The sequence below is a fragment of the Mesoplodon densirostris genome, chromosome 1 (assembly GCF_025265405.1).
Source record: "Mesoplodon densirostris isolate mMesDen1 chromosome 1, mMesDen1 primary haplotype, whole genome shotgun sequence".
NCBI classification, from domain to species: domain Eukaryota; kingdom Metazoa; phylum Chordata; class Mammalia; order Artiodactyla; family Ziphiidae; genus Mesoplodon; species Mesoplodon densirostris.
In genome coordinates, this window is record NC_082661.1 from 158598211 (window position 1) to 158610640 (window position 12430).

At 37.1% G+C, this 12430-nt stretch overlaps 1 protein-coding gene across 1 annotated transcript in view; it reads left to right on the plus strand.

Annotated features, from left to right (window-relative positions):
* The window catches only part of ARAP2 (ArfGAP with RhoGAP domain, ankyrin repeat and PH domain 2), a 191989-nt gene extending 188683 nt beyond the window's left edge, over window positions 1-3306 (plus strand). The window contains exon 32 of the mRNA XM_060091555.1: window positions 2947-3306. Coding sequence (XP_059947538.1) covers window positions 2947-3306 — 360 coding nt within the window. The remainder of the gene's footprint in view (window positions 1-2946) is intronic.
* Window positions 3307-12430: the final 9124 nt, after the last annotated feature.

Genomic DNA, 12430 nt, shown 5'->3' on the forward strand with positions numbered 1-12430 from the left:
CCTTTTTTCTGCTTTGAGAAGTTCTGTTAGCATTTGTTGCAAAGCTGGTCTGGTGGTGCTGAATTCTCTTAGCTTTGCTTGTCTGTAAAGCTTTTGATTTCTCCCTCAAATGTGAATGAGCGCCTTGCTGGATAGAGTATTCTTGGTTATAGGTTCTTCCCTTTCATCACTTTAAATATATCATGCCACTCCCTTCTGGCTTGTAAAGTTTCTGCTGAGAAATCAGCTGTTAACCTTAGGGGAGTTCCCTTGTATGTTATTTGTCTCTTTTCCCTTTTTGCTTTTAATGTTCTTTCTTTGTCTTTAATTTTTGTCAATTTGATTACTATGTGTCTTGGCATGTTCTTTTTGGGGTTATCCTGCCTGGGACTCTCTGCACTTCCTGGACTTAGGTGACTGTTTCCTTTCCATGGTAGGGAAGTTTTCAGCTATTATCTCTTCAATTATTTTCTCAGATCCTTTCTCTCTCTCTTCTCCTTCCAGGACTCCTGTAATGTGAATGTTGGGGCATTTAACGTTGTCCCAGAGGTCTCTTAGACTGTTTTCATTTCTTTTCATTCTTTTTTCTTTATTCTGTTTTGCAGCATTGATTTCCACCATTCTGTCTTGCAGCTCACTTATCCGTTTTTCTGCCTCAGCTATTCTGCTATTGATTCCTTCTAGTGTATTTTTCATTTCAGTTATTGTGTTGTTCATCTCTGTTTGTTCTCTAGTTCTTCTAGGTCTTTGTTAAACTTTTCTTGTAACTAACTTCTCAATCTGTGCCTCCATTCTTTTCCTGAGATCTTGGATCATCTTGCAGTATCATTACTCTGAATTCTTTTTCTGGTAGATTGCCTATCTCCACTTCACTTAGTTGTTCTTCTGGGGTTTCATCTTGTTCCTTCATCTGGGAAATACTCCTCTGCCATCTCATTTCCACAGGCTGCAGGATTGTAGTTCTTGCTTCTGCTGTCTGCACTCTGGTAGATGAGGCTAAGGGACTTGTGCAGGCTTCCTGGTGGGAGGGACTGGTTCCTGCCCAATGGTGGGTGAAGCTAGTCTTTTCCTTCTGGTGGGCAGGGCCATGCTCAGGAAGACTTTAAGCAGTCTGTCTGCTGATGGGTGGTGCTGTATTGGTTGTTTGGCCTGAGGTGTCCCACCACTGGAGCCTATAGGCCGTTGAGTGGGGCTAGGTCTTGGGGAGGAAATGGCAGCCTCCAGGAAGGCTCACACCAATGAGTACTCCCGAGAACTACTGCTGCCAGTGTCTTTGTCCCCCTCAGTGAACCACAGCCACCCCCCTGCCTCTGCAGGAGACCCTCCAATACTAGAAGGTAGGTCTGGCCCAGTCTTTTATGAGTTCACTCCTTTTTTTTCCCTGGGTCCTGGTGTGCATGAGACCTTGTGTGTACCCTCCAAGAGTGGAGTTTCTGTTTCCCCCAGTCCTGTGGAATTCCTGTGATCAAACTCTGCTGGGCTTCAAAGCCAGATTCTCTGTGGGCTCCTCCTCCTGTTGCCAGACCCCCAGGTTGGGAAGCCTCATGTGGGGCTCAGGACTTCCACTCCTGTGGGAGAACTTCTGTGGTATAATTATTTTCCAGTTTTGTGGGTCACCCACCTGGCAGATATGGGATTTGATTTTATCACAATTGTGCCCTTCCTGCCATCTCATTGTGGCTTCTTTGTCTTTGGATGTGGGGTATCTTTTTTTGTAGGTTATGGCTTTTTTCTTTTTTTTTTTTTTTTTGGTTGATGGTTTTTCAGCAGTTAGTTGTGATTTTTGGTGTTTTCCTAAGAAGGGGTGAGCTCACATCCTACTACTCTACCATCTGCAAAATAGTCCCATTCTTAATATTATACTACCCCTTTCATTTCATCTTCTCTATCTCAAACAAACATTTGTAATATAATAACAAAATTTTCTTTGGCTCTCTTTTTTCTGTGCTTTGCAAATTTTACTAGGGAAATATTGAAGAAATTCCTTCAATTCTTGTTTGTGAAAAGAAAAATGACTATGCCTTCCTGCCCCCACCTCCCTGACCCAGTTTTTTGGGTAGCCTTTTGCTGTGGCTCCATATCCACTAGAAGCTTGCTTCTCTGTTGTTCATTCTTTTATCTTACATTTGATGAGGTTGTAGTCACCTTTGAGAATCTCATGAGAGTTCTGGATGCCAGTACTTGCCCAGTCACAAGACACCCTGGATGCTAGTTAAGAAAGTGCACCTCTGTCCCAATACAAGTTGTGTCTCGATGGATTTCTGGTACCTGTAGGCACTTAAAGTTCACTGAATGAATGTTTACTTTAATCCATTGATACAAAAGTGGGTTTTAATACATAACTATATATACCTTTCAGTATTTTCATAAGTATATCTATGGGTATATATTTCTGTGGGATTCTAATAGTGTATTATGTGGGGAAAAGATTTCACTAGTCAAATATTTGGGGAAGAGAAAATAGAAAAAGAAGTCAGATTTTTCTGCTGTAATATTTCTTAGCTTCTTTAATATGCTAATATGTATTGTGACTCTCAAAGAGGGATCTGTAGTACAGAGCATTTCCTGGACTCATGGCCACAGAGATTCCCTTTTTCCTCTGTCCCTTGGGTATAATACTTTAGGAATTACAGATGCATGAATATGTGACACATCTAAGCGGCAGTGAATTGGAAGAGGCAAGTTTGAAATGAGAGTCAATTTGAATAACTGACTTGAAAGACATCTTTGAAGTAGTATGTTAAATGCTTGTTAAAATGAATTTCCGTGATCTCCATTTCAGTTGATTTTGTAGCTCTGAGTTCAGTCTATAAATGCAGACATGCTGCTTGTGCCAAAGTCAAGTTAGAACCTAAATCATAGAAATAAATTCTAATACAAGAAGCATCAACTTTTATGTGCAGAGTATTCTTTAAACAAAGTGTGCCAGATCTTGCTTCCCTGTGAGATGTTTTGTTTTATTTTTAGAGTGCAAAAGCAGAACTCAAAAGGCTACGGCTCAGTGCAAAGCATGACCAAGAGCATGGGGATGGCACCTTAAAGGAGAGAGCCTCCATCGTGGCCCAGTGCCTGGAGCACAAGGATGAGAAACTTCGAAATCGAACCAGAAAACATTGGAGTTTCAACTGTCTGGAGGACACAGAAGCTGAGGTCCTTCAAGGGCAAGAGAAAGGCCATAAAGGCCTAAAGACATTGAGGAAGACTGAGGACAGGAATGGCAAAGCTACTTTAGAGTCTAATAATAAGTTACCGCCAAAAGTCATCGAAGAGCTTAGTGTGGTTCTACAGCGGTCAAGAACCCTTCCAAAAGAGTTACAGGCTGAGTAGATGGTGCAAAAATAAGTAAAATGACTTGTCTTGCAAATTATTTTTTTAAATATTGTGTACAATGTATATGTGCAAACCAGAAACCAAAATATATTTCATGGTTGGTGAGATTTGTCTAGCTATCCTTAACCATTTAAAGAGCATTTTAAAATATGTATGTATATATAAGTGTAAGATTCACTGTGTTTTGTTCTGAACAAAGCCTGTACAGTTCAGCTATATTAACCTTGTGTAGGAAGGCATTGGGTTACTTTGAGTGGCCAACCTTTTGAAGTACAGTTGACCCTTGAACAACACGGGGCAAGCGTTGGTGTGTTAATCCATGCATAATTTATAGTCAACCCCCTCCACTGTATACAGAATTCCTCTGCATTTGTGGACTGAACTAATTGTGGATCATGTAGTGCTGTAGGATTTACTATCAAAAGATGTCCATATATAAGTGGACCCATGTGGTTCAAACCCACATTGTTCAAGGGTCAACTGTAGTTGTCTAAGTGGTATAAATTTATGAACAGAAATCGCAAACTGTACTGTATTGTATAGAATGCTCTGTATAAGTGAAGCCTATGAAGCTATACGTAACACATTTTGCACTTTGAGAAACTTGTATATAAAGTTACCATATGTTTTTAGGTTTACACAGGGTCCACCTTACAGGGAAAAAAGGAAGTAAGTTGAAAAAGGGGAGGATTTATTTTAGCGGCTGCCTATCAAACCACACTTTAAAAAGAAGCAAAGAGGGGGCTTCCCTGGTGGCACAGTGGTTGAGAATCTGCCTGCCGATGCAGGGGACATGGGTTCAAACCCTGGTCTATGAAGATCCCACATGCCATGGAGCAACTGGGCCCGTGAGCCACAACTACTGAGCCTGTGCATCTGGAGCCTGTGCTCTGCAATAAGAGAGGCCACGATAGTGAGAGGCCCATGAACCGCGATGAAGAGTGGCCCCCGCTTGCTGTAACTGGAGAAAGCCCTCACACAGAAACGAAGACCCAACACAGCCAAAAATAAATAAATAAACCAACGAACCGACGTTAAAAAAAAAAAAAAGAGGCAGAGAGTTAAAAATGTCCTAAAAGTCAAGGAGATCAGGTTGAGATTCATTCTAGTTCACTGTTGACCAGACCTTGTTCATGGGAAACTGTTAAGAAAAAAAATTCTAGTGACTAAGTATTTCCCAAGATTAGTATTCAGCCACTAAACATGAATAGTGGCACTGGCCACTCTTCCTTACAGTGTTATTTAATCAGCTGCAGTGCAAATCCATTCACTACACTTCAGTTCTTTGCAGGTGGCTGCTGAGAGGAAACTTACACTGCATTGAAGACATTGTGTGCACAGGACCTGGCATGTATGACACTTGCACTGTTGCTGTGTACAAGCAATTTTTTTTTTTTTTTTTATTTAGAGTTCCTTACTATCATTTTGATATGAGCAACATTCATCATCACAGGGTTTTATTGTTGGTTTTTTGTTATTGTTTTTCTTTGTATGTTCATTTCTTATTAGGTAAGACTGAGTAAGAATTTACTGGAAGTGTACAACATATGGCCACCTGGGGGTAGGAGTTAGATTAACTATTGATACTATACTTCTGGGGGCTACCAGTTCACTTTTAACCTTGTCTTTTTTTTTTTAATAAAGCAGCAGTCTCCTCCCTGTGCCTGACAAATCATGACAAAGCCTCTATTTTTGTTTCCACATAAAGAGCACCTACTGAGTTGGTTATTTTCCTCAGACAGACAATACTATCTAGTTATAGGTGACATTAGTGGTAGCACTTTTTGTCAGTTTCTTTAGAATTTTATTAAGTCTGTTGAGTTTTGATCAAAATTATTTTGAGCAAAATTATTTTAGGTAGCCAAGCTTTATTCCTAGCTTTATTCCACTTGCACACAGTGCAAGTGGCATCCATGTGAGGTCCTGTGCACACAGTCTCTTCAATGCAGTGTAAGTTTCCATTTCCTTTTCCCCGTTTTTCAGGTGTCTTATCAGAATTTGTATATAGAGGCCCATACTTCAGTCAGTCCAATCATAGTGCAGTATAACCCTGTTTAATTCTATGAATTTCTTCATTGAAAAATACTGATCACTTATATCTGGTGGTGATAAGATAGTTTACCATGGGGGTGTGATATTTATTCTTTAAATCCAGATAGATTGGAATTTTTTTAAAGAGAGAAACTGCTGGTCAGTTTATAGGTGGCACTGCTGGGGAGCCTTTGAAAAGCAAGAAATGGTATTTAGGAAAAAATCTAAAATAAACTATTATTTCTGGTAAATGATATTTATGTTTTATGAAATGAGACATGAAAATTATGTTGGACAATGGGAAAGTATCCTTTTTTTTACCTGCCTTATTTGAATACTTTTGAAACTTGAGCTTAAAATCTAATAACTTCTGTTTCCCTTCCCTTCCTGTACAATTGTCTCCATTTTTCAAGTGTAAGATAAGGACTAATGATGACCTCTCATATATTTTGAGTAAAAATTAAAATTGTTTTACAAGTCCACTTGAGTGTGACTGATTTTCAAAATAACCACTTTCAACTTTTCAAAATAGAGAAATCAAATAGATTGCCTTTCCTTTTTGCCTTTTTAAAAAAATCTGAATTTAATATACACTTCAAACTAGCTGTCATTTTTTCAAACATGTCAGTATGAATATTGTTCTTTTTTAAATGATGAATATATGCAGACATGACACAAACAGATTGATGGTACTCTCATTTCTACAGCCCTAAAGTTAATAAAACTAAGCAAAAGTAATTGAAGCAAAAATATGATGTGCACATAACTATATTAGCTGCTAATTTGCATTTACATTTGATAATTTTTAATTCTAAAATAAACTATATTGTGAAAGGAAATATTTTTGAAAATGCACCAAATTTATTTGGATAGATGGTAGTATCCAGATATTTGCACGTTTTCTCAAACTTTTGATAATCACTCTGGGGAGAAGAAGATGTAAACTTTCACTATCTCATCAAAATTTGCACCAAGGCTTTCATATTATCAACAATGTGGATATCCTATTGTGTACAACCATCACATTTATTTCTAATCATTTAGAAATAGTCATCACAGAAATGAATCTTGTAGATAGCTAAAATTTATCTACTTTACATTTTATAGTTATTATTATTATTATTTTATTTATTTATTTATTTTTGCGGTACATAGGCCTCTCACTGTTGTGGCCTCTCCTGTTGTGGAGCACAGGCTCCATGGCCATGGCTCACGGGCCTAGCTGCTCTGCAGCATGTGGGATCTTCCCGGACAGGGCACGAACCCATGTCCCCTGCATCGGCAGGCAGACTCTCAACCACTGTGCCACCAGGGAAGCCCTATAGTTATTATCTTTAACAATTTTTTGTTAAATGTTTTAAATTATTTTGTATATCCTTATCTTCTCTGCCATGGCTACTATATGTTGAATGTAACATTTTTAAAAATTGAGATACCTGTACAGATTTAAGACTTTTTGTGAATTATTAAAGTTCAGAATCTAAATGTCCTCATCCAAGAAGTGGGAATAACACTGATCTTGTAGTATGAGTCATATACAGTTGGCCCTTGAACAACACAAGTTTGAACTGTGCCAGTTCACTTATACACGGATTTTTTTCAACAGTAAATACTACAGTACTACACAATCTATGGTTGGTTGATTCCACAGATAGGGAGAACCAACTCTAAGTTATACGAGGATTTTCAACTGGGCAGAGGTCAGCGCCCTTAACCCCCAGGTTGTTGAAGGGAAAGAACTGCCCAGGTCCACTTATCTGTGGATTTTTTTCAATAAGTATTCAGTTGGCCCTCAGTATCCACCCATTCTGCATTCACAGATTCAGGCAACTGTGACTGCAAATTTAATAGGCTATTCATGGTTGGCTGAATCTACAGATATGAAACCCATGAGTATGGAGAGCTGACTATGGAACTTGAGCATCCTCAGATTTTGGTATCCATACCAGGTCCTGGAACCAATCTCCTGCAGATACTGAGAGATGACTGTATACATATTTTTATATGTGTGTGTATATCACATACCTGACCCATGGTAGAGGTGTAGTAAATGTTCTTTATTAATTTATTAGTTTTTCTAGCTCTCATTTGGTCTAAGTTGCTACTTCTTACTACTGTTTTCAAATTGCTTATTTTTTTCTCATCCCTTTAAAAATATGTTATACACTAATAGAACAGATTACCACAGGTGGTAGGATGAATTGTGTTTCCCCAAAACCCATATGCTGAAGCCCTAAACCCTAGTATCCCAAAATTTGCAGTATTTGGAAACAGAGCCTTTAAAGAGGTGATTAAGTCAAAATGAGGTTTTTGGGGTGGGCTCTCACAAATCTGACTGGTGTCCTTATAAGAAGAGGAAATTTGGACACACAACACACAGGGGCCAAACTGTATGAGGACATAGCAAGAAGGCGGCCATCTGCAAGCCAAGGAGAAAGGCCTCAGATGAAAACAAACCTGCCAACATCTTGATCTCAGTCTTCTAACCTCCAAAAAAAATCGAGAGAAAATAAATTCCTATTATTTTTGCCACCCAGTCTGGAATTTTGTTAATGGTAGCCCTAGTACACTTTTATATTAATCTGTTAATACAGGTATGAGATGAGCAGAATGCCCCCTGGTATTTTCAAACACTGGTTCTTGTGCTCTTGTTATCCCACATCTCAGAATAACTTTGTAATACTACATCAGAGTTACACCTATCATAATGATTAATGGAGGATAAGAGAGCATTTTGAGATGCAACTACTTAGAAGTCAGCTAGCTAAATAAATTGAATACTGAAATAATACAGCACAAACAATTCAAAATTGTTGCCCAGCAAAATTATAGTTTGGGGCTGCTTGTAAAGATCCAAGTTCTATGACATGAAGAACCACTATTCCAGAAGAGTGAAGATGCTGATGGTTCACAAAACTGGATTGATAAAAAATATTGTTAATCCTTTCAAAGAACAACACAGAGAAGTCTTCAGTTAAATAACTGAGCATTCTCACTAGGGAGAGACAAAAAGTCATTTCAATCAACCAAGATAAGCCAAACCATGATCCTGAGATAAGATCAACACTAATATTGCTCAGATAAAAGTGACATATCTCATTGGAGGCAATCTCATCTTCCCCTCCAGCTAATGCTTCATTTGACTTCTGTTTGCAGCAAATCTCTTGATAAAATGTCTCACTTCCTGCCTTCTATTTTTTCCCTCCCATTCTTTCTTTGAACCCTCTTCATTCAACATTTTGTTTCCCATTATTCTACCATAACTACTCCTCTCACAGTCAAAACAACCTCATTGCCAATCTAAATGGTCAGTTTTCAATCATCATACTTGACCCATCACTATCTGTAGCATTTTATAGTTTTTCTCCCCTCCTTTGTGCAATACATTCTAGGATTGGTCTCCAGGACACCATTATCTTGTAGTTTTCCTCCTTCACTAGTCAGTCTTCTCTGATCCTCTACTGGATACTCATCCAATCTCATAGCTTTAAATACAGTACATCTTCCAGCTTTCCCATCTGTTTAACTACAGTCTGGACCTACTCACTGGGTTCAAGACTGAGTAATTTACATCTCCACTTGAGTGTCCAACTGTCATCTCAAATATACCATATCTAAAGCATCATCAAATGTCTCCTTACCAGACAGACTTCCTCTGAACATCTCATATAAAATGACATCATCACCTTCTATCCCCTTTATCTTATTTTTTTATATCATAGGGCTCATCATCTGACAGTTTACATATTTATTAGTATATGTGTTAATGGTCTAATTAGTTACGCCAGAATGTAACTCAGCCAGTGCAGAATCTTAGGTTCACCACTATATTCCCAGTATATAGAACAGTGCCTATAACATAGCCTATAGTCACTCATGAAGGATATGTTGAATAAATGAAGTCATGGTATAATAAAGTAGCTTGAAGGACAATGATTCCAACAAGAGATAGGAACTGCTCTAGGCTAGTCAGCCTGCCACAATACAAAGATCCATACAACCCTCATGGGGGGAAACCCTAGTGCATATAGCTCTGGCGAAGAGAGAGAATTGCACTGCTGTCATGCATAGGACTTCTCCTTTAAAATGTCACTCTCCAAGGTCAGGAAAGGTAACCAACCTACCAGATACATAAAAACAAACAAAAAAAGCAAGGTAGGCAAAATGAAATGATAGAGGAACATATTCCAAAGGAAGGAACAAGATAGAACTCCAGAAGAACTAAGTGAAGTGTATATAGACAATGTACCTGAGAAAGAGTTCAGGGTAGTGATTGTAAAGATGATCAAAGAACAAGGGAGAAGAACGTAAACACAGAGCAAGAAGTTAGAAGTTTTTAAAAGAGTTAGAAAATATAAGAATAACCAAACAAGAAGAATAAAATAACTAAAATGAAAAATACACTAGAAGGAATCAATGATAGACTAAGTAATCCAGAGGAATGGATCAGCGAGCTGGAAGACAGAGTCATGGAAATCACGGATGCTGAACTAAAAAAGGAAAAAAAGAATGAAAAGGAAAGAACACTGTATAGGAGACCACTGGGAAAATATCAGGTCCACTAATATTTTCATTATAGGGATCCCAGAAGGAGAAGAGACAGATAAAAGAGCTAAGAACATAATTAGAGATAGAATAGCTAAAAACATCCCTAACCTGGGAAAGGAAGCAGATATCCAAGTTCAGGAGGCACAGAGAGTCTCACACAGAATTAACCCAAAGAAGACAGATCAAAACACATTGTAACTAAAATGGCAAAAATTAAGGATAAAGACAGAATATTTAAAGCAGCAAGGTAAAAGCAACATATAATGTACAAGGTAACTCCCTTAAGGCTATCAGCTGACTTTTCAGCAGAAACTCTGTAGGCCAGAAGGGAATGGCACAATATATTCAAAGTGAGAAAGGGAAAAACCTACAACCAAGAATACTCCACCCAGCAAGGCTCTTATTCAGAGTTGATGAAGAGATCAAAAGCTTCACAGAGAAGCAAAAGATACAAGAGTTCAATACCACCAAACAAGCTTTACAAGAAACATTAAAGGAACTTCATTAAGTAAAACAGAAAAAGGCACAACAAGAAACATGACAATCACAAAAACTAAAAGCTTATCAGTAAGGGCAAACTTATAGTAAAGGGAGAAAATCATCCATGCACAAAGGTAGTAGGAAGGTTAAAAGACAAAAGTAGTAAAATCATCTAGACCCACAATATGCAGATAAGGGATACACAAAACAATTAGACATAAAATATATCAAAAAGAGTAATCATGAGGGAAGAGAGTACAAATGCAGGGTTTTAAAAATGCATTTGAAATTAAGAGATCAGCAACTTAAAACAATCATGTGTATATATAGATTGCTAAACCTCATGGTAACAACAAACCAAAAATCCATAATAGATACACACACACAAAAAGAAAAAGGAATCCAAACATAACACCAAAGATAGTCATCAAACCTCAAGAGAATAGAAGAAAGGAAGAAGAAAGGAACAAAAAGCACCTACAAAAAAACAACCCGAAAATAGTTAACAAAATGGCAATAAAAATACACATATCAATAATTATTTTAAACGTATTTTAAATTATTTTAAATGTAAATGGACTAAAACCTCCAATCAAAAGACACAGAGTGGCTGAATGGATAAAACCAAGACCTGTATGTATGTGTGTGTGTGTGTGTGTATATATATATATATATATATATATATATATATGTTGTCTACAAGAAATTCCCTTCAGATCTAAAGACACACACAGACTGAAAGTGAGGGAATGGAAAAAGCTATTCCATGGATATGGAAACCAAAAGAAAGCTGGGGTAGCAATACTTATATTAGACTTTAAAATAAAGACTGTTAGACAAAGAAAGATATTACATAATGATAAAGGATCAATCCAAGAAGAAGATATAACAATTGTAAATATATATGCACTCAACATGGAGCACATAAATACATAAAGCAAATATTAACAGATGTAAAGGTAGAAATCAATAGTAACACAATAATATTAGGGGTCTTTAACACCCACTTACATCAATGAACAGATCATCCAGACAGAAAATCAATAAGGAAACATTGGCATTGTATGACACATTATACGAGATGCATTTTATACACACACACACACACACAAACACACACAGAACATTCCATCTGAAAGCAGCAAAGATACACAGTCTTTTCAAGTGCACATAGGACATTTCCATGATAGATCACATGCTAGGCCACAAAACAAGTCTCAGTAAATTTAAGAAGACTGAAATAATATCAAGCATCTTTTTCCAACATAACACTGTGAGAGCAGAAATCAACTACAAGAAAAAAAACTGCAAAATACACAAACACAGGGAGGCTGAACAATGTGGTACTAAACAGCCAATGGATCACTGAAAATAATCAAAAAGGAAATCAAAACATACCTGGAGACAAATGAAAATGAAAACACAATGATCCAAAATATACAGGATGCAGCAAAAGCAGTTTTAAGAGGGAAGTTTATAGCAATACAAGCTTACCTCAGGAAACAAGAAAAATCTCAAATAAACACCCTAAACTTATACCTAAAGGGGCTAGAAAAAGAAGAACAAACAAAACTCAAAGTTAGTAGAAGGAAAGGAATCATAAAGATCAGAACAAACTTAAATGAAATTTACAAAAAAAAGAGAAAATTTAAAAAAAGAAAAGCTCAATAAAATTAAGAGTTGGTTCTTTGAAAAGATAAACAACATTGATAAACATTTACCCAGACTTTAAAGAAATAAAAGAAAGAAAGACAAAAGAGAGAGAGAGGGCCCAAATCAATATAATCAGAAATGAAAAAGGAGAAGTTACAACCAACACAGAAATACAAAGAAACAGAAAAATCTACTAAGAGCAATTATACACCAATAAAATTGACAACCTAGAAGAAATGGACAAATTCCTAGACATGTACAATCTCCCAATACTGAACGAGGAAGAGATAGAAAATATGCATAGACCAATTACCCGTAATGAAAATGAAATAGTAATAAAATATATATAAATCAATAACCAAAAAAAAAACCACTCCCAACAAACAAAAGTCCAGTATCAGATGGCTTC